Genomic DNA, 27,248 nt, shown 5'->3' with positions numbered 1-27,248 from the left:
GTCTGGTTTCTCATTTTGTTAGCATTGTTCCAGTGCGGGAGCCCCCTAATGAGATGTTAATATACCATAATTCATAATAATAAAAGAAACTCTAGGCAGAAATTCTCAGACATATAATGGTAAAGTTTGGTGTATTGAACAACGAGAAAGAAGAAGAGCAATAGAACCAAAGAACTTGGACAAATTGTAAAAGACAGTAGAAGATGATGGATATTACGCCTGTAAGATGTGGCCTTATTTGCCATGTGCCAATTTAGCTGGTCACAAATATTTCTTGGAGCCAAAGCATGGCTATGTGGTGTAGAAAATTTGACCATTTATTAGTTTCTTTATTATAGAACTTGGGCTCCAAGTTTTGCTCCTATAAAAGAAGTGTTATTTCTTCATTCCAAGAATACACCAATTTGAAAAGAACTTAGTTGAATTTGTGTTCTTCTATAGAGAGTATTTGTAAGAGAGTTGTGTTGGGAAACACTTGTGTGAACCCTTTATTGGAGTGATCTTGTGAGGTTATTCTCTTGGGTTTTAGGATATTACAGTATTTTATTACTCTAATTTTGTACTCTCTTTTGTTGTTTTGTAATATGTTTTGTATCCGTTGGTGTTAGTAAATTTGCTCCTCTTTTGGTTGTGGATGTAGGTCAAGTTGACCGAACCACGTTAAATCTTTGTCTCATGTTATCCTTGTTATTGTCTTTATATTGATTGCTTTGTGTAATTCCGTGCTATCCCGGACTCCAGATCCTAACAAATTGGTTCCAGAGCCTAGCTAATCCGGATTTTGTTCTAGTAGTCACCATGACGATAACGAAGATTTACGTCGAGAAATTCGACCGAAGTGCAAACTTTGGTATGTGGCAGCTGAAAATGGAAGCTATCCTGGTTCAGGATGGTTCGGATATGGCGCTGCAAGGAAAGGAGAACAAATAAGAAAAAATGACGGACGAGGAGTTTGTTAGCCTTGATAAAAGGGCGAGATCTAGTATTATACTAAATCTCTCTGATGATGTATTGCGTGAAGTAGCTTCGGAAACCACTGCTAAAGGAATGTGGGAAAAGTTAAAAGTCCTGTATATGAAAAGGACAATAGAGAACAAACTTTACTTGAAGCATAAGCTTTACACGTTTCACATGGATGAAAGTACTTCCATACTCTCACATCTGGCGATTTTGATTCTATTCTTATGGATTTGAGTAATATAGATGTTAAGATTGAGGAAGAGGATCAAGGCATTTTGTTAATATGTTCCCTACCCTTTAAGCATTTTAGAGATACTATAATTTATGGGAAAGAAGTTATCTCTTATAGAAAAATCAAATTTATGCTGAAATCTAAAGATCAAATAGATAGAGATATTATTGGGGAATGTAGTGCAAATCAGGCGGCTGGTTTACTTGTTAGAAATAAATCTGATGCAAAGTCCAGATACAACAATTTAGTGTCTCATTATTGTCATAAAAAGGGCCACATTAAGTTTGAGTGTCCTAAGTTGAAAAAAGAAAAAGAAAAGGAAAATAAGCACGAGGATTCTGACATTATTTGAAGCAGTGTTGCACCGATGAGATTGAAGGAGCTATATTCTTAGTAACTAAAAATAATTTTAGTTCTAACGATGAGTGAATTTTAGATTCAGGTTGTTCGCATCATATGTGTCCCAACGAGGACTTGTTTTCTACATATGATTTTATTGAAGGTGTAGTTGTTTTGATGGGCAATAATGTTGCCTGTAAAATTGTTAGAAAAGGCACAGTCCTAATAAAAATGCACGATGGTGTGGTGAGAACTCTTACCGATGTTAGATATGTTTATGAGTTGAAGAAAAATCTCATCTCTTTGGGCACTCTAGAATCTCTTGGGTGCAAACACAGGTGAAGGTGGAGTTCTTGAAGTCTCTGGAGGTGCTCTTGTGGTTATGAGGCACGTAAGTCTGGGCCGTTGTATACGCTGTTGGGATCTGCCATTACAGGTGTTGCTACTGTTTCGACATCAGACGGAGATCCGTCTGATTCTAACATCATGAAATTTGCCCCTTGGGGCGTTTTGAAGAAGGTGAAGCAATATTTACTATATTGGCCAAAATCAGGCCAAGGTGGAGATTTGTAAGATGTGGCCTTATTTGGCATGTGCCGATTTAATTGGTCACAAATATTTCTTGGAGCCAAAGCATGCTTATGTGGTATAGAAAATTTGACTATTTATTAGTTTCTTTATTATAGAACTTGGGCTCCAAGTTTTGCTCCTATAAGAGGAGTGTTATTTCTTCATCCCAAGAATACACCACTTTGAGAAAAACTTAGTTGAGTTTGTGTTCTTCTATAGAGAGTATTTGTAAGAGAGTTGTGTTGGGAAACACTTGTGTGAACCCTTTATTGGAGTGATCTTGTTGGGTTATTCTCTTGGGGTTTTGGGATATTAGAGTATTTAATTACTCTAATTTTGTACTCTCTTTTGTTATTTTATACTCTCTTTTGTATCCGTTGGTGTTAGTAAATTTGCTCCTTTTTTGGTTGTGGATGTAGGTCAAGTTGACCAAACCACGTTAAATCTTTATTTCCTATTATCCTTGTTATTGTCTTTATATTGACTGCTTTGTGTAACTCCGTGCTATCCCGGACTCCAGATCCTAACATCACCTCAGTTTAACTCTTACTAATCAATGAATTAGAAGAATTCCAAATCAACATATAATGAAAATGCACAAGCATGTAATGGCTTCTCTTTTTAGACTTCAGCCATGATAAACTACAAGTTTATGACACCAGAAAATTGATAAAAAAAAAATCCCCATTTCTCGAATACGCTAGATGTTGGGATTAAGTTAGCTTATATTAGTTTCAAGAGTGATAGCTATGATTTTTATTGACTACATCTCCAAGTGTATTCCTACAAAAATAGAACTGTTGATAAAGAGTAGATTACATAGAGAGCGAGAACACACTCAACTTCGCAGGCACTTTTTCCTCTAGTTCATCATGTTCTTCATCATTCATTATCATCATATGTTTCATCATGGCCTTTTTCTTCGCTATCGTTCACCTGATATGAACAAATCGTTACGAGACTTAATGCTGACAAACTGTTAAACAAGCGACACAAAAAAATGAAAAAGAAACCTTCAATACCAATAACTCTATAATTTGATCACCAACAAATAAAACATTTTTCCTTTAGAAACAGAAGAAAAGAATATGTTGTACCATATTGTTCATTGTTCCAAGCTATTCATCAAAAAGTGAACAAGACATGACATTGGTTTTGAATCAACTGGTCATCTTCATGTTGAAGAATGAAAAATTCCCGCATCGATGGTTGATGAGATAGGGGTCTCTTTATATGCACTTGGTCAACACTCCCCTCGTAAGCTAATTTTTGGGGTTAAGTTAGGCCCATGATCCATTTATTTTCATGGTATCAGAGCAGAACCATCTCAAGTGGGGTGTTGAAGAATGAAAAACTCCCATATCGGTGGCTCATGATCCATTTCTTTACACTTCAAACAGATATAAGGGAAATAAAAGCAATGCAAAATCAAGAAAACATTATTGGGTTAAAACAACCAAGGATAATTTGTATGATACTAGGCTACCAATGTGTATATAAAGGTGGATCCAGAATTTGAAATTTATGCCGCCCACACGTCCAACAATATAATGAGATTGGAAACTTGCTAACATGAAAGGAAAAAAACAGGGAGAAGAGCTTTATTCAATAAGGAAAATTATACAATAAAAGATGATTCACCGATCAATCAAAAGTTAAGCGTGTAAGACATAATATAAGGTATCCCTCCATCCCAATTTAAGTGTTTTAGTTTAACTGAACACAAAATTTAAAGAATAAAAGGAGATTTTTGAATCTTGTGATTCTAAACTAAATATGTATAATGTACTAAAATGTCATTTGAATCTTATGATTTTAAACTTGTCATGTAGGATTTTTGAATTATCATATTACTAAATGTAGAAAGAGTCCAGAAAGTAAGTCATTAAAGAGGCCAAGATCATAAGATCCTTTGGGTTCTCAATAGCTTTAGAAAATCCACATTCCTATTAAACAGCTTCTCAGCCCAATGCCACCTGCTAATTTCTTCAAAACTGAAAAAACTTAAGACATACTTTTGCCAATTGACTGCAATTTTTCTTCGAATAGCGAGGGGAATTTTGGGGAAGAAGATGAGAAATCACGTGAAGTGCACGTGCTGTTAATTTTTTGGGTTAATGTAATAGTATCATTTTTGGCCTCTTAGGCCATAGAGTTATTTCACTTTTTTCTGGAAAAAAAAAAAATCAGTATATTTACAAATCAGTTTTTGATCATGAAAGTTGTATTTGGAATTTTGAGGGAAAAAAAAAAAGAATTTGGAAAACACCTAAACCTCTGTTTTCACTTTCAATACATTCAAACAACCAAATATTTTTCGCAAAATCTATAACCAAACACAACTTCATCTTCAACTCCAACTTCAAAAATTTTAAATAAAGTGAAAAATATTTAGTTTCTTGGCCAAATGCCTACTTAATTAGTTATTATACTACCCCTGTGTCCTGTCCTATATGATACATTTTTTGCTTTTTGAATTTTTTTTTTATGACAAGAAACCTAAGGCCGGTACCTTTTGAATTTCCGAAATTCAAATTATATAAATTTTGATTAATAATTTTAAAATGTATTATTTTCACCATATTGACACGAGAAGAATTGCACTTTTCGTATAGTGTTCGAATATCTAAATTTTAGTTTTAAAACATTCAGTTGATCTAATTCAATTTAACTTTAAAGATTAGTCGCCATTGACTCTCAAAAAGCGAAAAATGTCATATTTGAATATTGTTATTTTAGTTTATACAATACCAGATTAAACACATTAAAGTTCAATTAATTTGAATTGTGCATTTTTTATCCTTTTACTTATGATTATTCATAAATTTATCATAATTATTAACACCTCATCACTTGTGTGTTATGTTAAGTTTGAATTCTTACATGATATTTGACAGTAATATAGTATTATAAATAGTTAAATATAATATATTTTCTACATGAAATTAAAAAAAAAAAACATAGTTTAATTATTTGAAGGTTAAATATATCGAACCATGTATCACAAAGGACAAACAGAATTTATCAATAAGGAAATTTAAAAATGCTATTATCCCTAATTTTTTCAACTTCGAGTAAAGTTGGATATATTTGCCCCTTTTGTTAAACTTAAGGATGTTTTTTAGTTTACGTGAATATTTAAAAAGATTTAATTTAAGTTTGAGGTATAGTTTTAAGATCATATTTGGTCAAAAACTCATTCGATGATACATTTGTGTTTGTTTCAAGTTTCAACATGAATAATCTCACATTGAGTATTATTTCCACTACTACATTACTAGTATTATTCTGTTGTGAATACAGCTACTCATCCCCACTCAGCACTCTCCTCCGAGAACATAATATGCAACTTTGAATTATAAACTACTACATTTTTTTGAAACTTAAGGGTAAGTTGGCTACTCCAAATCCTCGAGATCAGCCCGAAAGAAAACCTTCTGTTCCAACACAGAATCTACAGGGCAGAAGTGGAAACTTTGTTCACCGCAGATAATGTGATCAGTGGCTGGCCCAAATACCCCAGTTTGGGGATGAGGAGTCCAGTACTTGTCTGATTGCACCTTGATTACTTCATCGGGTACCGAGGAAAGATATTCCTCTGGATTCTTGTCATACACTGACATGTGCACCGCCCTCCTGCACCACACATACACCAATTAAGTAATCCATTTAATTAATCCAATATTAGAAGGCTTCTGAAAAACAGAAATTAACTATGAAATTCATCGTTAAATAAAAATAAATGAATTTTTATTGTTCTGCGATGGAATTTGTCTGACGCTAATTATTGTTTTTATAGGATTGTTCTACCTAGTAATAATCGATCCACTGCCAAAAAATATAGCTGTCTATGTATAATATCATGCTCTTACTGCGGCTTCATGTGAAAGTAAGCAAGCCTGTCTTAGTGAAAGAGAACAACAACATGGAAGAAAGCCTTAAAAGGATAAAAGATGTAGGGTGTGTTTGGCACGAAGGATTTTCAATTGGTCGAAATTTTTGAAAAATATTTTCTTTAGAAAAACAAGTTCCTTAAATGAGAAAAATGACTCCCCTTGTGAAAGTAGAGAAAAAAAAATTTCATAAGTGCGCTCCTACCCTTCCTCCAAAACATCTTTTAGGGGGCAAAAATTCGTGGAAAACATTTTCCTTGGTACTTAACACACCGTAGTGCATAGACGTGTCCAAACTATACCTGCCAGAGAGACCAGTAGATGAGTTAGTAGAATTTCGAGCAGTCGAATAGCTGATATGGTTCATAAATCGCTTCCCCAAGCTCACGAGTCCACGCTTCTGTAAATTAGCAGCCATGCAATAATTCTTCTTCTTTTGTGTTGAAAATATAATGAAGTGGAGTTTTCTAATTAGAATCGCTCTTACACAGTAATTAGATGAGCTAATAAGAAGAACAAAGTACTATGTGATAGTTATACGTTACGCGGATCTGTTTCCTCTATTTATAGAGAAAACACAGTATCGAATCTCTGTGTGCGTCTTAATTCATATCTCACAGGAAAAAAAGAAAAAATTTCCCGAGTGGGAGCGTTCATCAGAACGTACGTGTTAATTTAGCATGATTTAATTAGTATAATTAAATCAAGGTAAAATATATTAGTTAATCATTATTAAATAATGATGTTTATATATAAAACACATGTCATGGATTTATTAGTTTGGGGCACAACAATTCTAGATAGAGGACAGTCAAGGTAAAAGCACCAAGCTTCTAGGCTGGTAACTTATGAACAAAGGGTACATATATGACAATGTAGACAAATTCCATTGGAAAAAAGGAAAAAGCTAAAGTATTATATAAAACAGAACACTGATTTATATAGTACCGTCAAACCTCTAAATAACTGTCATTCGTTATAACAGCATTTCAGTATAATGGCCTGATTTTCTCCGAAACCGATTTTTCATGTTATATTTTACTTCTCTGTAACAACATTCTACCTATAACAACAGTGACATTCATTATAGCGGTACACTCTTTGTAAAATTACCTCTCTATAACGGTCATACTCAAATATTGTATCATAATATTTTATAAGAAACGTAATATGTATACAACATATTAAAATATTTATAGTAATCATTATTAATGTCATGCACATAGTAAATTTCAAGTACGAATATCTAAAAGAAAAAAATTATAGCCCAAAGCCATCTCATAAAACCAATCAAGCAAAGGATGCTACCACTTATCTGGAGTTTGAGGCGACACTTTCAATCCTTGAAACTTACAGTGATGAAGAGATTATTGCACGAGTCATTCGAGTGAAAGAACAAGAGATACGGATGCAGAAGGTGACAATGAAAGTGTTGATTAAGAGCCTCAACCTACTGATACTTGAGTGAGATAGAAGAGTCAACAGTTAAGCTCTTAGACAAAGGCCGACGCTATATGCATATTTTTGTTTCTGCTTTCGTAAAAAATCTCAATTTGGCTATTTGGATATATTTTCCTGATAAAAAAGAAGCTCTTAGACAATCTTCATTGGAAAGCTATTGAATTCCCTTTTGTTGAAAATTTGGTAAAAAATCTAAGTCAGTTCAAGCATTATATTATCACAAAGAGACCGAAAATTACGAAACAACCTACAATTGTAGAATTCTTAAGTCAAACAACCTACAATTGTAGAATTTTTACATCAAACTTTAAATACTAAAACTTTTAATTAATTTCAAATGCATGTGTTCCTTAGATTATAATCTTTTATCGGTACAAAGGCAACTAGTTATGAATTTATGAGTAATTTATTAGTCTTTTTAATTTTTAATTAATGAAATATGAAAATCAATTCAGATTTTAAAATTAACAAGCATTTCTTTTCATTTATAACATAAAAGATACAGAAAAATAGTTTTTTTGCTTATTTTTGTGTATAACAGCTAAATAAGATCTCCGAATACGAACCGTTGTACATACATAATAAAGACTCCCACTATAAAGTTATACCTTAAATTTTGGACAAACGTCCATTATTGGGTTTGACTGTATGCAAATTTTTTAGCTCAATAATACCGTAATCGTAGGAACAAATTTACGGTGTTTTGAGCTTTGGAGTTTGACAGAACTGGGGTAATATTTTTCCATCACGCCATTTTATCTTCTTTAATTTGGTCCACAATCACCAAGTTAGACATTCCGTTAGTCGAACGCAATATCCATGCCTAATCATTTTGATGAAAGGTACAACAATGGAGAATTAAATCTAACAGAGATTGCCATAAAGAAGGGATAAAATATTAATACAGTATTATTTTTTCTGGAATAATATATTATGTAATGTTGATAACTGATTTAAAAAAAAGTCGCCCGTAATCTCCATGTACAATCAGTAACACGTTGGACGTGTCTTTAAATAAACGTCTCCTCCTGATCTTGTTCTGCTTGCGGCTTTAATTATTTCACCGGGTTAAAATAAATTGATGAAGCGTAAGTCAGTAATCATGTGCAAAAAAAGAAAAAATGATTGAATTTTAAGTTTCTAACCATGTCACAGTTTTCTTAGAACAGTAGGTCAGTGAGAGTTAAATAAAAAGGGATAATTTCATAGTCGTCCCTCCAGGTTTAGCTTATAACACCAACATTTTTTGTGATTTGCGATATCACGTTTACCTTTTCTATTTTGACTTTTTTACCAATTATTTAAAACTATTTATCATTATATAATTTAGTTATAATTAATTTGTCCTTCCTAATATTTTAATGTTTTAATTAATTACACGGAAAGAAAATCTATTTGCTAATATTTGTTTGTGTAATCTAATCCAAAAAGTTTTAACTTTTATTTAAAAGGAGGTTCTTCCAAAACTATGGGCAAATTTCTTTTAACATGGTCGCCTGATGTGTATCAATTATTTTTCATTCCTCTCCAAACCACCCTGAAATTTGACTTTTAGAAATGAAATCATGACTTAATGGCATATATAGAAAAAGCCTCACTAATCAAAATTTCCAATGAAGTGCTTTGGTATTAGAATTCCATCCAAGCAAACTTAGGCGACGATTACATTTTTTATTGTCTTTATCTCCCTGACAGTGACTGAGAGAGAGAAATGAACACATTGATTTGCGGAAGTTAAATCGATCAGATTGGTTTACTTGAGAGCTTGAAAATATAAAAAAGTAAGCATACGAAGAAGGTTTCAAGGATTTCAACATCTATTAAATATACATAAAAATAATTTTAACTTTATAAAAAACGTGTTTTTAAGTTCGGATGAACACTTCTAAGATAGTGTGGCTCATTAAACCCCATGTGGTTTTACTTAATTTAAGAAGTATAACATTAGAAAGGACAAATTAGTCATATTGTAATTATTTTGAATTATTAAAAATTAAGTTAAATAAATATTATAAAGAAGTCAATACGAGGGCTAATGTTATAAAGCCAAATGCGAAGGAAGGATTCTGAAATTAGCTCCAAGAAAAACTTAATTAGAGAGTTTCAAATATCGTAAAGTATTTTTTTAATTTGGAATGAACAAAAAAAAAAAAAAATCGTCTCAAATTGTAACGAGGAAGTGCGTAACTTTTTCCTATCATATTAAAGGAAAGCCATACAACTAATTTCGTCGCAAAAAATTGAGGTATTAATATTATATTTCAACCCTTTAATGACTTGGAGCTCGTTTGAATTAGCTTATTATAGGTTTTAAGTATTGAAACAAATGTTATAATTAAATAATTACGTGTTTGGATAGATGTACCCAACAATTATTTATAATTAATGGCTAATTAACATTACGTACTCAAACATGAAAACTTTTTCTGATAATTCCGAAGCAGATTTGTACTGAAACCTCTGCTTACTTTTCTACATGTTCCGTTGTTGTAAATTGTCTGTAATAAAAGTATTTAGCTATCAAACTTAGCTATATTTTTATTTATTTATTTATAGTTATAATTTTATTTATTTAATTATATCTGTAGGAATCTTTTTCGCATGAACCGGTGGAAATGGCACTTGTGGCTGGCTAAAACTTATTCACGTTTTTAATTAACATGCACATTTAACTTGATTACTTTCTTTAGCTTAAATAAAGTGAAGTACTTAAAGATATAATAGGAATAGGAAATTGTCCAATCTTAATGATTCTTTTTAGTTAATGTTGCTTTGTTTGAGAACATTTGTGGAAGGTACTAAGTCAAACTCCACATGTTTATTAGCTTTGCTCTTGGTGATTCCATTTCCATATGCATGCGTAGACTTTATATAATGAAAAGATAAAAGCACATCGGAAATAGAATCAGAAGTGATTTTTTGTGAACGGTATAATAGAGTTTATACTTCTTTAAAGCCTTTCCCGTATCTTAAGATTATATGAATTTAAAGCAGCGTTCATTAGATGCCATCAAGTATGAAATAACAAAGACAATTTCAAAGATTTCTAGCTTTTCAGACTGTTTTTAATCCGACCTGTTCGCCCACATATAAATAGGATGGATTCATAATTTGAAGTTTATATGTTCCTTAAATGACCTCAAGTTAATATACAATAAAAACCCGATTCACAGTCAAATATTTAGTAGATTTCTTACTAATACATGATCTAGACAAAAGTTAATGAATACCCATAAACCTAGATATCCATATAGATTAAAGAGTTCGCTAAGGTAATATTATCTCCATTTTTCGATTTTCAAAAATAATATTGCCAGCGTATAAATATATGGACATTGTTATGTATAAATATATGGACATTGTTATCTTTCACCCCTTTCTAGTCTTTAGTTAGATGTATCTCTAAATTAATATACTCTACTACAAATAAAATATAAAATGTAAGAAATAAAAATTCTCCACCCTTACCCCTGCTTTAATTTGTTTCATTTTTTAGCGTTTTTTTCTTTTGTGGGAGTGGGGGATGGGAAAAGTGGAACATGGAAAAGCATTTTATTCTGCTAAATTAATGTCCAGTGATTACTGACAAAGTAGTGATTAAGTATTGCAGCATCTATTCTGAAGCTTAATTGCACCTCACAATAGATTTACTTTAGTGTATTGGAGAATAAAATAACTCCCCATTTCCCCCTACGCCAGCACGTGTTGCAATCCCAAGCTTAAGCTTTTGGTTTTGGAGATGAGAAAAGGAAAATTCTTGCCAAATAGTATATACAAGTCCATGATTACTTCTTAAGACTACAATATTGACTGATTCATAAGTTCACAACTGCTAGTCTGCTACCATGGAAGAAAAAACAACGTAACTCAAGATAATATAGATTGTATACCCAATTTTTTATTTCTCAACCGTTGTTCGAGTACCTGATGCTTTGAAGCCGATCAACCCAATTCGCTCGGGAAAGTCCCATTTTAAGAGGTAAAGTGTGTCCTATTATTTTTAAAGGTGACTTTATTTTTAGGGCTGAAACCCCGCTACAATATTTTATGGTTTCTCAAATGCGTGTACTAATTACTTTTATAATTTTTAGCGATGGTATTGAACCTCTTTTAGTACTATTGCTATTATTACTACATCTCGACCATCAAATTTGGTTCTCAGCCATTTTTAAAACCACACTAGATCACATAGCTAGCTAGCATGTGTAGCTCTTTAATTTGCAAAGGGTCTGTACAAGCGTCATAATCAAATCCAAATTACTTAGTTATAGAAAGTATTAAAAAAACAACTCATTTCGTTGGTTTCATAATTAAGTAGTGGCAAGTATAGCTAACCACGCTAACTGGCATTTGCCATGCAACAAAGCAAGAACTGGAAGTTGTTGATTAGCTAGCTAATTTTCTTTTTCTAAAACGAAACTTCAGCTCCGGAAAACTATTTCTTTTAATAAAAATATTTGCTATAACTTTGGGGTAGAATCTATATTTGTATAAAGAAATTAATGTTTGCACCGGAAGAGTAGACGTTTTGTCATAACAGGGATGAAGCATGTTGTTGAGTGTTGACTACGTACTATGTGGAAGGAACAAAAACAGAAAAGAAAATTAGAAGATAATGCTCTTATGTGTGCCTTTTTTTTTGTTTGAATGTGGAGGATTCAAATCCTATGAGTAACATTCTCTTCCCATTTATCCCTTCCCTTCTTTACCTGTGAAATACTTATAAAATTAACAATGTACAAAATATTACGAGTATAAACTTTATGCATCGACGGTGCAACAAGTATTGATGCAATTAGATAAGTGAAAAGGTCATCACAGATAATTGTATATATTGATAACTTGCTATAAATTGTAATAACCTATTACTATATATTATAACATACTCCCTCTGTTTCAATTTGTTTGAACCTATTTCCTTTTTAGTCCGTGCCAAAATGAATGACCTCTTTCCTAATTTGGAAACAAATTCGCTTTATAATGATTTACGGTATACAAATTTTCAAGCTGCTTATTTTGAACCACAAGTTTCGAAGTCTTACCTTTTCTTAAATGTAAATTGCCCGACAAATGGGTTCATATAAATTGAAACGGAGGGAGTATTAAACTATACGGAAAAGGGCCAAATATACCCCTGTACTATCGAAAAAGGGTTAAATATACCCCTCGTTAGACTTTGGGTCCAAATATACCCCTATCGTTATATTTTAGGCACAAATATACCCCTCCACAGTTAAAGTTGACCAATGTAAACTTCTAATCCCACGTGGCATTAATATTTTAATGAGGTGGATGCCACGTGGCATGCCACCTCACTAACCCTTTTACTACCCACCACCACCCCCACCCCCCTTCCACATCTGTGTATCTAACCTCCATATGGATGTTTCCATTCTCCATAAACTAAAAGAAACATCCTAAGAAATGCGGAAAGTATTAGCGGGGACTTCAGAATGATCCACCGTCACCATCGTTCTAAAGTGATCGCTTGAAAGGAAACGACCAAAATGGTATCCTCCAATGTACTAAGGAATGCCAAAACAGGATAGGAAGTAGTTATAAGGGATACTCCATAACAACATAAAAAAACTTAATTAAATCTGGGTTTCCATAATAACTTAATTCAACGCCCCTATCCATTTTGCTCCTCCCCTCGATTTGTTCTTCCACCACCAAAATTTTCATCCCTTCCACCACTATTGCCACCATTACCATGACTCCGTGAGGGTGTTTTCGACATGTGGTAAGTCAAATTTTGTTGGTTCTATTATTCACCGCTAATTAAGAGCTGCTCTTTGAATTAAAGTTTCAATTCTTTGCTATATAAGATAAAGATGGCATCTTTTCTCTATTTCTGAGATAATTTTCTTCTTTTTATATCAATTTTCATCTGGGTTTTTCTGTTTGGTGAAGAAGACTCTATTTTTGCTTGAAACCTTTTGGCTCATGTAAATTCATGAGGGCCTATGTGCGATAGAGGTGTTTGGTTAAATGGAGGCTAAGTTCGGGGGAATGATTCACCAGTTTTATGGTCCAACTATGGAATGGGATTTAAATGATTGGAAGTGGGACGGTGAGCTGCTCCACTGAATTCCGTACCATTGGATTATCGGAGCAATGCTGGTTCCCTTAGGATCAAATATTCTTGGAGTCTCCGGTAGTTATGAAATGGTATATGGAAGAGGGGTGGGCATGGGGGTGGGGAGTAAAATTGGGTGTGGTGTGGCATGCCATGTGGCATCCGCCTCATTAGAATATTAATGCCACGCGGATTGAAAGTCCATATTGGTCAACTTTAACTTGTGGAGAGGTATATTTGTGCCCAAAGATAACTACAATAGGGATATTTAGACCCAAAGTATAACGAGGGGTATATTTAGCCCTTTTTCGATAGTACAAGGGTATATTTGGCCCTTTTCCGTAAATTATATTGATTGTATATGCATTCTTTCTTCGTGTCGATAGGTGTTTAAAAAAAGAAGGAAGGAAAGTCTAGCTACCAAATCAATAATTTCTCATCAAACATTTTTCTAGAGTGCTTTTAGCATTGCCCCTATTCCCCTAATACGGCTTCCTTGTTATTCCAAAGGTTGTAAGCTTTCAAGAAAATCTTTTTCATTCAACTTTATTTTTTAATGTTCAGAGACTCAAGTACTATTCTGCCAGAGGTTCCAACTGGTAGAGGAACCTGCCCTTTATGGTACTTAATTACGGTTTTATTCCTTTCAGATATGGTAGTCACAAGTCAGCTATGCAGTAGTCCCCAACCTATATAACTTCTTCCCTGTATAACTAATCGTCTATGTCTATTAAAAAGAAAAATTGTTCAATAACTTTACTCTGTTGCATGCCAAATGCTACTTCTTGATACTAATTATCACAACATCGATAAGAACGAGTTGCTTATTAGTTTTACCTTAATAACTGGAGTATTTGGTTTTGGTGTAGGATTATTACTCATATGCTTTTGAAGTGGTAATTTTGTCATTTACTACTTCAATTATCATACCTTGCATATATCAGTGATCGTAACGAATTCAAGTTATATATATTATCAATGTAAGAAAAATATAAAAATATAAAATTTACACTATCGGGTAACTCAAAAGATATTTAGTAAAAGTTTGACTCTATCGGGGTGGTGATGTTAGCTTCTTCTAATTTTACTTAACGCTCATGGTTTAAGGAAGAGTAGTGACTTCAGTAATGATACTCCCTCTACTATAACATAAAATTATAACTTTGTCTTTGATCATGTGATCCGATATTAATGCTAACAATAACCCGATTTAAAGTTAATTGGTTGTCAAAATGGAGCAATATAGCAAAACACTCAAAAACAAATTCAACATTATAGCTAAAAATTATTGAATTTACTAAGAGAATTCATATACTCCTAAAGATGGTTTTCGCGATTTTCAATTTTCACCGCCTTGTGAATTACTCATAAATTCTCTGCCTCGCAGTAGTCATGAAGTACTACTTATAGCAGATACGAATACACCATTAAACACTAATAAGGGTAGTGATGGAATGGATAGGATCCATTCATTCTTAATTAATGGTCTTGCATTCCAGCCATAGAGAAAATCTAAATCTTGTTAAGGAGCGCATTCTGGACCTTAAACGGCGCGAATTCGAATTAGTCGGAGCTCTAATGTGAATGCCAGACGCCGGGTGAGAAATCAAAGAGAATACCATTAAACAACTAAAGTGTTCTTTTTATTTTCAGCTATCTCCAAATGCTTATTCTTTGGGGTCATAACACGTGCTGTTGTAGGGGAAAACATAGTCGTTTTATTCTTCTATCCACTAGATTAATCTATTATTGGTTGCATTGCTACTTAAAGTCTCAGAATAGATACTGCAATTAATTTCAGTCTATGGATATTTTAAGCACTTACCACAAGTTTGGTGTAACTATTGATCACCACACGCGTTTGGCAGAATAATAACTTTTCATATGCCCTTTATCTTTCCTAAAATCGAATTGTTATACTATATTATAAAAAAAAGTTGCATATTTCATTTCGATACGAATATTTCATCTTCAAAAATGATCTGTTCAACAACTGAAATTTTCACTAGTCAATAATTGAAAAAAAAAAACTATTAAGTCAAATGAAACAGGGTACAGCATGGAAATTTTAGCCCGCCAACAATTACTTCCTTTCAGCTGCTACAGAAATTAGCATACCATAAGTTGACTACCTGAATGGCTGAGTGGATTAGTATTTCATCATATTGAAACTTAGAAGTCCAACACATTTAACATTTTCAAAATTGGTAACCCTCGGCTCCTAAAGGAGACTTTAAATATATTTTTGTTCCTCACTTTTATGGCCTAACAATTTAGACTGAAACGTAAATATATTGGAATTATTTTTTAAATACATATTGTTTTAAAAAATAAGTTTGTGAGTCAATGGTGATTCACGATCTAGCGCGAAAGAATTTTTATAGTTTAATTTTATAAAGTTTAATTTCCGCTTGTGGAAGTGGTGAGACCCTTGCAAGTTGCAATAATCTTTTATTTATCATACCTTTATACTTGTCGTTATACTTCAATTATTATACCTTTTAGTTTTATAAAGTTTAATTTAAGCTTGTGGAAGTGATGAAACCCATGCAACAATACGTGTGTGCACTTTTACTCTAATCTGGTGATTTTCTCAAGAGTTCTAATTTAGCCTTTACTGTTAAAGAGTAAATAAAATTAATAAGAGCAATATTAACTTAAAAGAATCATTAAGAGTAAATCTTTTCTTTGTAATTTTCTTCCATTGAATTTTACGCAAGAGAAGATAAGTTAAAATTAACTGCGTCGTAATTTGAAAAGCATGACTAAGTTTTATCCAGCCAGCAACCTTCACCAGCTCCATGCCAAACAAGACATGAGAGTGTAAAAAACATAATTAAAACATAAAAGTCATGCCACTATATTCTCATGATTTAATAATTCATTTAGTTCAATATAATACCTTAGCTGACAGGGGACGTTTAAGTATGAGCCTCGTGTCCATAAATAAAAATTACGATGATTCTCATCATTTATTAAGTGTAATATATTGAATGTATTTAACCGTAATTATGCAATTAGTCATATATACAAATGACTTTTAGCGACATATGAAGGGCTGAAATTAATGTAGATTTATGAAGTAAAAGAAAACATTAAAAAATGCAACTATTAAGTCCATTTTATCTTGCTCAATTCAATAAGTCTATTGTATTCTGTCTGTCCCAAGTTAACAGTCACTTTAGTTAAAAAAAATGTCCTAAAATAATTGTCGTTTTAGGAAATCAAGATTAAAGTCTGTAATTATTTCCAACTATGCCCTTGACATGCATTAAAGAAGTAGTAATTCTTTTTAATATTGTTTAATTTTCAAAAATATCTAACAAATAGGGATAACTTAATAAATTACTTTGTATAGTATTTATTATTTCTTTAATGGACATGAAAAGAGTTTTTTGGAGTTAAATCAATTTCGTTTAAACGGGGAGAAGGGAGCAACTGATACCAACCTGCTTTTGTTTTTTTGTTTTCCGGTCCACATCCTTTATGTGACCAAAAACTATGACGGCACAAAGACGACTTTCAATTAATACGGATTAATCAAATAAGTATTAATGCTAATAGATCCTTGGTAATCGTTGTTATCCAATAATTAATATCTTTAATAATGGTCATTTTTACCATACTGGTAACTATGTCTAACTGGGTAGGTGGGGACCCAGGAAGATACTATAGGGACAGACAGAATTAAACTACATAGTCCACTATGGAGTCTTGAAGTTTTCACTATAAATAGGGAAGTAGAGCCAAAGAGTTTGATCACCACATTGAGCTTTTCATCTAATTCTTCTTTCTAATTTGCTTATTGTGTTCGAGAGAGATTCTTGATAGTAATTAACAACTCTTATATATCCTTTGATCCTAATACTATATTTGAATGGCCACCAGTTTACAGAACCGTGGACTAGCTAGCTTGGGGAAGCGATTTTTGAAGAGCTACGCAAGTGCTGGAAATTCACCTACCCTTTCTACCAGGTACAATTATTATCTGTCTATAGTTAGCTTCTGTTAAGAAGAGCTTTGCATGTACTAGTTTTCAATCTTTGGCAAAATATTCGGGCTAATGATCATGACATGGGGGATTTCAGGTGTATTCAAGAATCTTGTGCACGATAATTGTGTTAGGAGCCATTTGGACATTTTTTTCCCTTTTTTTCAAGAAAAGGAAATCAAAACATTTTTTTTTTGGGTAGGAAACAACAAAGCAAGATGGGTTTAGGTTGTACATTGAATCTTCTTTTTTTGGCTCGGTTTTGAAGATGAGTTTTTCAGAACCAATTTTTCAAATGAAAAATCTTTTTCCACTCACACACCTTCAAACCTTTTTTCGATTAAAACACATTTCCAAACACAATTGCAACTGCCAAATTCATTTTCCCACTTCAACTTCAAAAACTTATGTTTCCAAATTTCAACCAAATCTATGTCCAAGCGCGTATACTTACACCCTGTTTAGATTTATGCATAGGAGATATTTGTAGCATCTTTATAGAAGTTCGGAAGTCTTCATCCATGGAAATTTTCATTTTGCCCCCCTGATCTTGGGAGTTTCTTTTCAATTTTTTTCCCTCTGATCTTTTTGGTTTATTTCAATATATGACTGCTCCAAATATCAGCAGTAGGATATTGAGACTATAATGAATTCATTTGAACTTATATACAATAGATACTAGTAATTTAGATTTGTGAAATACATCATACCGTTTTAGGACGTCTCGGATAATTGATACCAGTAGGAAATTGTCCCTTCAATCGTGTATTGAATGTCTTGCTTAGATGGTGTGTTGTACTTGTGCAGGAGGGCAGTGCACGCATCAGTGTACGACAAGAATCCGGAGGAATATGTGCAGCCTTTTGTGGTGCCAGATGAAGTGATCAAGACACAATCAGACAAATACTGGGCTCCTCACCCTCAGACGGGGGTGTTTGGACCAGCCACCGATCACAGTGGTTTCCACATCAGGCCTGCGAGTGTTAGTGTAGATTCTGTATTGGAACAGAAGGCCTTCTTCCGCCCACTCGAGGATCTTGAGAAGCCAGCCTACGCTTAATCTTTCATAATAACATAGTCGTTTCAAGTGTATCTGTCCTCACTTTAGATAGCAGAGTGGGGCCTCAACATAAGAACTAGAGTACTAGTAGTGGCTAGCAGCAAAGGTGAAATATGTTTGCTTTGTGTTTGTCGAATCTGTAACAATTGAGTTGGAACTATAGTAAGGAGTGTAGATTAAGACTATTTCTGCACTGCTATCAAATGTTTGTAGTATATTGTATAATTGTAATAATAACCTTTTACTTCTATCAAGTCCTTTCCCTTTGTGTAATTGCGGCAGGGAAGCCTATACCATCCAAATTCCTCAAAAGATTTACAGTACATTAGAAATTTCTCTTTCAATGACTGAAAATTTTATCAAAAAGTGAATACATTTCGGTAAACCGAGAATCTAATGAATTGTGTAAACGATAACGGTGATGTTGGAGCATTGCTACACTTCTCTAAAGGATATTCTCCTATACTCATTTTTTGCTAATGAAATGAAGCTCTCTGAGTGTGCATTGTTCGAAGGGCAAGTAAAATCAGTAAAGCAAAAGCTTAGAACTGAATTGTATAAACAAAACTTGACAGATTTAAGAACTTCTGAGAAATGTAATCGAACCCGCTGATCTTTCAAAAGTTGGAAATTGTGAGCCTTGCTTCTGCAAAACATAGGTTGCAGAATTGACAAAGGAAAACACATCTTTAAACTGCAATTTTCTTTCAAATGGTTCGAGGAGGACCAACAAAGCGCTACTATTTAATACATACTAAAAAAAAAAATTACCAAATAATTGTCAACAGCATTTGTAAACGACAAAGTTGGGAGTAAGAAATGTAATTCCATCTTATTCAGGGACTTCAGTAGTTTCACAATCATACAATATCTTTATGTTGAAGAACATTTGCTTTTATCTATCTACACATGCTTTTTGTCACTATAGGTGACTAAGAAAAATTATTGCAGCAACTTAAGCAAACAAATAGCTCCTCCATTCACGAAACTCCACCAACAATAACAGGAAAATGAACCGAAGTATCTTTTTTACACAATACATACAGCATTTGTCTGGTTCACGAGCATTTTGTGCTGTGATTATACTTTACAGAGATTCCGTCACTTCTCACAATATAATGTCCCTCAAAATTCACCGAATACGGTTCAGGTGAGCGAATGGCTCAGGGTTTGACTTTGGTGCAGGCTTTGCAACTTCGGGAGTTCCGAATACATTCCAAAATCTAAGAGTTTCATCCCCAGCTGCAGATGCCACTGTGCAACCATCTGGACTCTGCAGCAAAATAAACCAGAATATTAGTTCCTTTCTTTGTTTGGCGTATGGGTCAGACATTGATTAACTAGAAAATAAGCAACAGAATAGCATGAGAATTTACCTGTGCCATAAAAAGAACTCTGGAAGTGTGACCAGTAAGCTCGGCTGTCTTTACCATGGAAGGGTACTTCCAAAGTGTGAGCTGATTCTTTGTAAAACCATGAGAACTTAGTAGCTCACGTTCGTTCTTGTTCCATAGCAAGGCACAAACCTGAGAGCCCGTATCAATAGAATTCAAGCAAGCACCAGTATGGGTGTTCCAGAACTTAATGGACCTGTCACCGCCACCACCACCAGAGGCTAATAAGTTACCCTGGAAAGGACACCAAGCAAGGGCCTTAACAGCAGCAGTATGATCTTCAAGCCTGTGAAGCCACTCTGTTGATGAGTTGGTAGAAGCCATTGATCTGTCCCATATATGGAGGAGATTATCATTTCCACCACTAGCTAATTGTTGGCCAGAGGCTGACCATTTTAAACCACAAACTTCTTGATGATGTCCTTGGTAAGTGTCAACAATTGGCGATCGTATTCTCACATCATTGTTTATGATCTGACCGTCCATTCCCCCGGTTGTCAATATGTGGTTGTTCCAATCTAGAGCGCCAACTCGGGATCTGTGACCACCTCTCATAGTTCTCAGCTGCAACAATGTAACAAAGCATATATTATTAGCATAAGAATCACTTAAAATGAACAAAAAGCATAGAGAATTTTAAGAAACAAACCAGTCGATTTGCAGTTGTATCCCAGAGCTGAACATCAGAATTATTCAGACCAAGAGCAATATGTCTACCATCAGGAGCCCATTTTACACTTGTAACAGGTCCCATTTCTTCATCAACGGTGACCAGTTCTGAAGTAGCACCATCAGATGCATCCCACAGATATACAGTGCTGCCAAGAGCAATAGAAAGAACATTGCTGCTGCCCCAATCTAATAAATTCAAATAGTAGTCATCTACTAGATCTGGAGCATCTAGTGTCCTTTCAGAAGTCTGCAAAAATAAACCAATGAAACCGATAAGGACGGATTCAGTTACATATATAATTGGTACTGACATGTACTTAGTCAAATCTCTCAATAAAAACATCATTTGTTCCGGCATTTTTTTTTGCTGCTATAGCAAAATGTTGTTATAGAGGAGAACATAAAATGTAACATAACCAGAAAGTTTGGTTCCACATAAAACATGGTTGTTATAGTGAAATGTTGTTATAGAGGATGGCTATTATAGAGAGGTCTTACTGTATTACAGCAATATGCCTAAATCTTTTGAAACTCAACAGTTAAGAATAATTGGCATGATGATTCATGAAATGTAATACCAACATTAGACCATGTAAGTAAACTCACCTGTGGAATGTATCGACGGGCTTTAGCAGGCTTGGCCTGTTGAACGGATGATTGGAAGTCGTTTGGAATGGCCTCAACAGGAGTGGGTGGCTTGTTCTTGAACGCGAGTATACGGGTCCGGTTCATGTTGAACGTTTCTGCAAGCTGCTTCCTGTATGCCTCTCTGGAGGGAGAATTAACAGCTGGATTTTCCTTACCTTTCTTTGCCTCTGTCAACATGTAATGTGCATAGTCCATATCCATCGCTGATCGATTCGGAATGAACCTATCCAACTGTAATAATAACCCAAATCAGCACTCAATGCCTATGTCAAAGCCCTCATTCTCTTAAGTACTCACATAAAACAAGTCTAAGCAAACCTCAATTTCTTCTATAAAAAGAATCACTTAAAATAAACAAAAAGCACAGAGAATTTCAAGAAACAAACCAAGTCTAAGCAAACCTCAGTTTGTTCTATAAAAAGAAAATTAAAGCCAACCCCAGATGACAAAGTATATGAAAACTCATCTCCCTTTTAGCCTTTTTTGTTAATTTCAAAATCCAAATTACCATCTGGTAACACAAATAAACAGAAAGAAGTAGTAATCTTTACAGACAATAATCAGAGTTAAGTCGAACTGAGATAAACCTATCCAACTGTAATTAATAACCCAAATCAGCAATCAATGTCTATGACAAACCCCTCCTCTTAAAAACACACATAAAACAAGTATAAGCAAACCTCAATCACAACCCCAGATGACAAAGTAGATGAAATCCCATCTCTCTTTTGACCTTTTTTATTAATTTCAAAATCTAGTTACCATCTTGTAACACATATTGTTCCAATAAATAGAAACAAGTAGAGACAATAATCGAAATGTAGACATACATTCTCACGAGAATTTCTCCTTTGTAGAAATTGTTCCTGGAGAGGGCAGCGAGATTTGGACTTACTTGCTGAGACAGAACTTAATGATCCTGCATCCATGTTATTAGCACAAGATACAAATATAGTATGTAGAAAGGCAGAGATAGCAATAAGAGAAACAAGAAAACAAGAAAACAAGATTATTAAAGCCTGCAAAATAACGATTAGTGTTATAATAGTAATAATATTGAAGAACAATAAAGTAGATTAGAGAGCGCTTGTGGATTTGCTTAAGAGAGTTGAGAAAAGAGAATATGGAAGGACCCAAGTTGTGTCCTGCAAAAGGAAGATGATTAAGATAATTGATTGATGGGACTGTGTCTCCTTGGTTTAATTTATGGATTTATAATAGTGTGTCTCTGTCTTTGTTGGGATTGGTCTCAGTTGTGCTTCTTTTTTCTAACGGCTAGTAGCCGCCACGAGGATTCTAGGGTTTGCATTTTGCAACGGCTATATTCCTTGAGATGGCCTTTTGCAATTGGTTGACAAACTTATTTTATGCCTCACGCAATTCACATAAATTACGTGAGGCTTTTTTTAATTTCACAAATTAGTGGACGTGTAATTTCACTAGTTTATGAAACAAAAAGAAGCTTTACACAATTTATGTGAGACAGAGAGTAAAATGTATTTGGACGGATTTTGTTCTTGGGAGAGATGGTTCAGCACTCATCTTATTTTAGGTATCTCAGAAGGAGTGTGATGATCGATTAGATGATTGAAATTCGTTTACCTTAACTAAGAATTTAGAATTCGAGCCATGAAGATTTAGAACTTCCTTGTATGGAGTGTTACCTTGTTAGTAGGCTTACCCAACACCAACTGAATTAATTGGGCAATAATTTTGGATACAACCAAAATAAAATGATTTCTTAAATACATATAACACCATTTATGAGAACTAACAAACTCATTTATCTAAGGGGACAGATCAAGTCCAACATTAAAAGACAAGTTTTATGGCCACATGTGCATTAGCTAATTACACGGAGTCAGAGGGATTTTCTTTTTTCACTTCCTTCTGAAACGAAATTTGTGAGCAATAAACGACGTTGCTCCAACCAAGTCAGACTTGAAACTCGTCTAATACATTTATATTTATACTATTATAGAAGCATGGGTTTGAGAATCATGATCGTCGATCAAGGGTAGTATTGTAATTTCACAGCCAACATTAAAGCATTTCCTTTGATTCTTCCATGGGCCCCAGTTCTCATCCATTCTCTTTCATTTGTATCTTCAATATATTTTGTTGTGCTCATTTACATATGTACGGTACTACAAATGATGTCATTTCAAATAGCATGTAATAATTATCAGCTAACCATATGTCACTTTTTACACTTTTACTTTTCACTTTTTTCTTTATGCTTACATAATTTCACTTCTTCATTTCACCTGTGAACTCTTTAATACTTCTATAGTCAATGGCATGAATATACACTATTTATATTTAGTTGGGTATTTTATATACTCTTTTGGTTTCAATTTATATGACACTTTTTTTTTTAGTTAATTAAAAAAATTGACATCTTTTTATATTTCGTAACAATTTAACTTCAAACGTTCCATTTCATCCTTAATGAAATGATTTACAACCACAGAAATTTTTATAACTTATTCTAGATCACAAATTTCAAAAGTCTTTCTTTATTTTTTAAAACTCCGTGTTCAGTCAAACACCATCATATAAATTGTGACGGAGGAAGTAATATATTGTGGCATATTTTCTTAAATATCCAAACAAAGCTTTATCATTTTAGTAATTAATTTCACTGGCTTTATTAAATGTGCCTTTTTTATTAAATATTTTGGTTATATAATTATGAAGAAACTAATTTAAGTTATAAAATACACACAATAGCAAAACAAAACATCAAAATCTAATGCAATAAAAACGTCTGGGAATAAATTAATTTTGACGGAGGATGAAATTCAAATAAATGATGGAGGATGAAATTCTTCAACTTTTTTTGACTTACAAAAATGTTCTTGAAGTACTTTCCAGAAGAGCTTAATCAAAAGTACTAACAAATAAGAAAACGTTAAAATGCGTTTCTTCTCATTGTTGTTGTCTGTTAATAGCAAATGATGTTATTAAAAAAGTTCAAGTTCAGCATTGTAGTAATTTCAATCCATTCACAAAACATATTAGAAAATTGGAGAAAGACAATTTTTATTTTTATTCCCAAATTCTTTCAAAAAATATATACTATATGAAACAATATTTTTCTTAATAAATAGAACTCTTTATCTCAAATCTATGTTTATTTGGGGAAAATATTCCTTAAATCTTTGATACCCAATAAACACCGAATATATTAGGATAGATATTATCAAAGTTGACTTTAAAGTAGCAAACTTTAATTTCTTAGTAGTCTATGTTTCACGAAATAGTATTACTTTAACATTAACTAATCAAACTCAAAGAGTGATTGAGTCCGACTCAAGCGAGTGAGTGAAAGGCGTGGCAAGAGAGCGAGTTCGACTCGCGAACGATCAGCAAGTGAAGGACGACCACGATGAGTACGCGTTTTTATATAGGATCAAACAGCTTTTGTTCGATCGAGGAGCAGAGATAGATATGAGCTGACAGCTTATGTTTCCTGGTATTTTGTTTTGGGTGAGATGTAAAAAAAAAGTTATGAAAAGAATATCAATTTGCATCAAAATTTCTGCTATATAGAAGAATCTAGAAGCAGCTCATGTGCAACATAATTAATTTATTTTTAAGGGTATTTTCTACTTTTAGCATTTAGTGATTTTTTAAAACGGTTTAAATTTAATTGTTATCAAATATTTAAAAAAATTATTATTTTTAAATGGATTAATCAAATCAAAACAAACAAAGTTCAAGGATTCTATAAAAATATATAGTTTAACAATTTATAGCTACTTTTCTATATTTACAAATCGTAAGTTTTTGTTGTATTTAGTTGTATTTCTTTTTGAAATATAAAAATACACGGAAATACAAAATCTTCACATTTTTGAAATATCTTTGAAATATAAAATCAAAAAATAGGCTATGTAGATTCTCTTCTTTCATTTTAAATGGGGTCAAATTAAATCAACCATGTATGATTCCTTCTCTCTCCAAATTACTCTATTCCAAACTTTTAGAAATACTTCCAAATACAAAAAATATACACCGAAATACAATGAAATATGGTTGATTATTTAAGAAATATAAAATTGTAGTATGTGTATGTACAATGGAATACAATGAAATATATCGAAACTTTAGAAATACAAAATACAACGAAATATCTTGAAATATATTTCCCAAGATTTTTCATTTCACTTGTTTCTAACTTCAATCATATTCCACCAACATTCTCCTTAGTAGAAACCAGTCATCCATTACCTTATTCACCAACCCATGATCAAGATAACATGATATCGTATTACTTATATCTTTGAGGCATTTCATCAAACACCTTCTTCGCATCATTATATCTCTAAGTGCCATACTTACTTGAAAAGATTGTAACTTGAGCATATGCATATCTTAACGAGAAGGAAAAAAAAAAAAAATATTAACACGATTTTCAGAGTAGTTGAGTTCCAACATATTTGAGTCGCATTTACGTATTGGTAATAACTCCAAGAAAAGTAGGGAATTGAAATCTAGATCATTGAATCAGATATATACTGTGCAATCACAAAAAGCTTAAGCTTTATGGTTGTGATGTTCATTATTCCAAATCCGATCAACTTGCTCGATAACCGTCCAGATCTGAGAAGAAGCCATGGATTCTGGCATCACCGATGGCAATAGGAGAGAGAATTTTTTTTCGAACCGGACGACCAGATGTCGATAGTGAGGGGAAAGGGAAAGGGAAAGAGGAGAGAGAATTTTTTTTGGGTCGGAGAAGATGATAAATGTGTAGTGAGGGAGAATAAAGAGGTACATGTATTTCAAAAGTTACTGGATTAGTTATGAAATGTAATTTTGGAAAAATAAAGCTACAAAAATTAAATAAAAAAATAAGGTAGTTATTATTCATAAATAAGTCTTAAAGGTAGCTATGACAGGTAAAAAGCCCTAAGCAAAAACAATGAATAGTTGGGCCCTGGTAGCACGGGCCAATTGCATCTAGTTAAATGAACATTTTTTTGCACGGATTGCCGAAATTTTGCCACTCAAATTTGTGGTCTTTAAATTTTTGTTCATATTTGTGGTCTTTAAATTTTGCCCTTTGTAAAGATGAGCGAATACATGAAATGTTCGAACCCCGCTCAAGCATAAAATAAAAAAATAAATTCGCAAGCAGGACTAGGGGAGTGTATGATGTAAATCTTTAAGAAAAAGTTAAAGTGATCCGGCAAAGAAAAGTATTAAACATAACTAAAAAGTACGCATTTAGGCATATAAATATAAGGCAAACTTTTTTTTGGTTGAAAGTCTATTTTATTCCATCCAAAAAACTTGTACTATACCTTCAAGCGTACATGGTAAAATTCCTACTCACTAACTTGTATAAGTCAAACTAGGAGCAACTATTACATTAAAAAAACAACGACGGCTTTAATCAACTACACTTAGCTAGCAATTCATAGCAAGAAAGCTCTGCCATTTGAAGTTGTTCTTGTGCAATCTCTCTGCAGTCTAATTTATTTTGAAATAGTAGGTTCCTTTCTCTCCAAACCAATGCCACTAGCATACCAAAAATTTTTGTGTACTGTGAGATCCATTATGATTTCATCTTGCCACCCCTATTCTTCTAGTGTACCCTGCATTTAGTCCTTTTGTGATGGATTTTTTATTTCTTGGGTCGCCCAAACTGTTTAAATTTAATGTGAATTTGTATATGGACATTTGGTTGTATAATACTTTTCCAAACTTTGGTATATATGCTTGAAAAATACATATATATGCTTCAAGGCAAAGTTTGCCCAATGGTTTGGTAATCAAATCAAAACAAACAGTGTAACAAGGATTTATGTCAAGCAAAAATAAGTATGCTGGTCAATGAATAGTTGGGCATAGTGAAATTTAAACTTTGCTTGCGAATTTTTTTTAAAATTTTGCACGGAAACCTATGGGATTTAGCGAAGGGGCAAAATTTAAAGATTT

General features: G+C 33.2%; 3 protein-coding genes and 1 long non-coding RNA gene across 4 annotated transcripts in view; 1 reads left to right on the top strand and 3 right to left on the bottom strand.

Annotated features, from left to right (window-relative positions):
- Positions 1-2,774: 2,774 nt before the first annotated feature.
- LOC132054637 (uncharacterized) lies at positions 2,775-5,055 on the bottom strand. Its single transcript, XR_009414338.1, has 2 exons — positions 3,199-5,055; positions 2,775-3,037 (listed from the first exon to the last, which is right to left on the bottom strand). It is a non-coding gene; the product is annotated as an uncharacterized LOC132054637 (long non-coding RNA).
- A 257-nt stretch (positions 5,056-5,312) lies between these two features.
- LOC132052565 (late embryogenesis abundant protein At5g17165-like) overlaps positions 5,313-27,248 on the bottom strand; it is a 44,833-nt gene continuing 22,897 nt past the window's right edge. Inside the window, exons 2-3 of the mRNA XM_059444160.1 lie at positions 6,297-6,470; positions 5,313-5,737 (exon numbers count right to left, since the gene is read on the bottom strand). Of these exons, the coding sequence (XP_059300143.1) occupies positions 5,500-5,737; positions 6,297-6,412 (354 nt within the window). The 5' untranslated portion in view covers positions 6,413-6,470 and the 3' untranslated portion in view covers positions 5,313-5,499. The remainder of the gene's footprint in view (positions 5,738-6,296; positions 6,471-27,248) is intronic.
- Positions 17,288-18,854, top strand: LOC132052563 (late embryogenesis abundant protein At5g17165-like). The gene is made up of 2 exons (XM_059444158.1): positions 17,288-17,509; positions 18,333-18,854. Exons 1-2 carry the CDS (start codon positions 17,412-17,414, stop codon positions 18,583-18,585), a joined length of 351 nt encoding a protein of 116 aa, XP_059300141.1. The 5' UTR covers positions 17,288-17,411; the 3' UTR covers positions 18,586-18,854.
- LOC132052561 (cell division cycle 20.2, cofactor of APC complex-like) lies at positions 19,392-22,542 on the bottom strand. Its single transcript, XM_059444157.1, has 5 exons — positions 22,130-22,542; positions 21,258-21,530; positions 20,629-20,898; positions 19,962-20,543; positions 19,392-19,858 (listed from the first exon to the last, which is right to left on the bottom strand). The coding sequence occupies exons 1-5, from the start codon at positions 22,226-22,228 to the stop codon at positions 19,718-19,720; spliced, it is 1,365 nt and encodes a 454-aa protein (XP_059300140.1). The 5' UTR covers positions 22,229-22,542; the 3' UTR covers positions 19,392-19,717.

Source organism: Lycium ferocissimum, chromosome 4, assembly GCF_029784015.1.
Source record: "Lycium ferocissimum isolate CSIRO_LF1 chromosome 4, AGI_CSIRO_Lferr_CH_V1, whole genome shotgun sequence".
NCBI lineage: Eukaryota > Viridiplantae > Streptophyta > Magnoliopsida > Solanales > Solanaceae > Lycium > Lycium ferocissimum.
This window is presented reverse-complemented; position numbering and strand designations above follow the sequence as displayed.

Bases quoted from the DNA above. Each gene is read 5' to 3' on its own strand.
- LOC132052563 (XM_059444158.1), top strand. From the start codon at position 17,412: ATGGCCACCAGTTTACAGAACCGTGGACTAGCTAGCTTGGGGAAGCGA. The intron at 17,510-18,332 runs GTACAATTATTA...GTACTTGTGCAG, and splicing joins TCACCTACCCTTTCTACCAG to GAGGGCAGTGCACGCATCAG.
- LOC132052561 (XM_059444157.1), bottom strand. From the start codon at position 22,228: ATGGATGCAGGATCATTAAGTTCTGTCTCAGCAAGTAAGTCCAAATCT. The intron at 20,544-20,628 runs GTTTGTTTCTTA...ACATTGTTGCAG, and splicing joins ATACAACTGCAAATCGACTG to CTGAGAACTATGAGAGGTGG. The intron at 19,859-19,961 runs GTAAATTCTCAT...ATTTTGCTGCAG, and splicing joins GAGTTCTTTTTATGGCACAG to AGTCCAGATGGTTGCACAGT.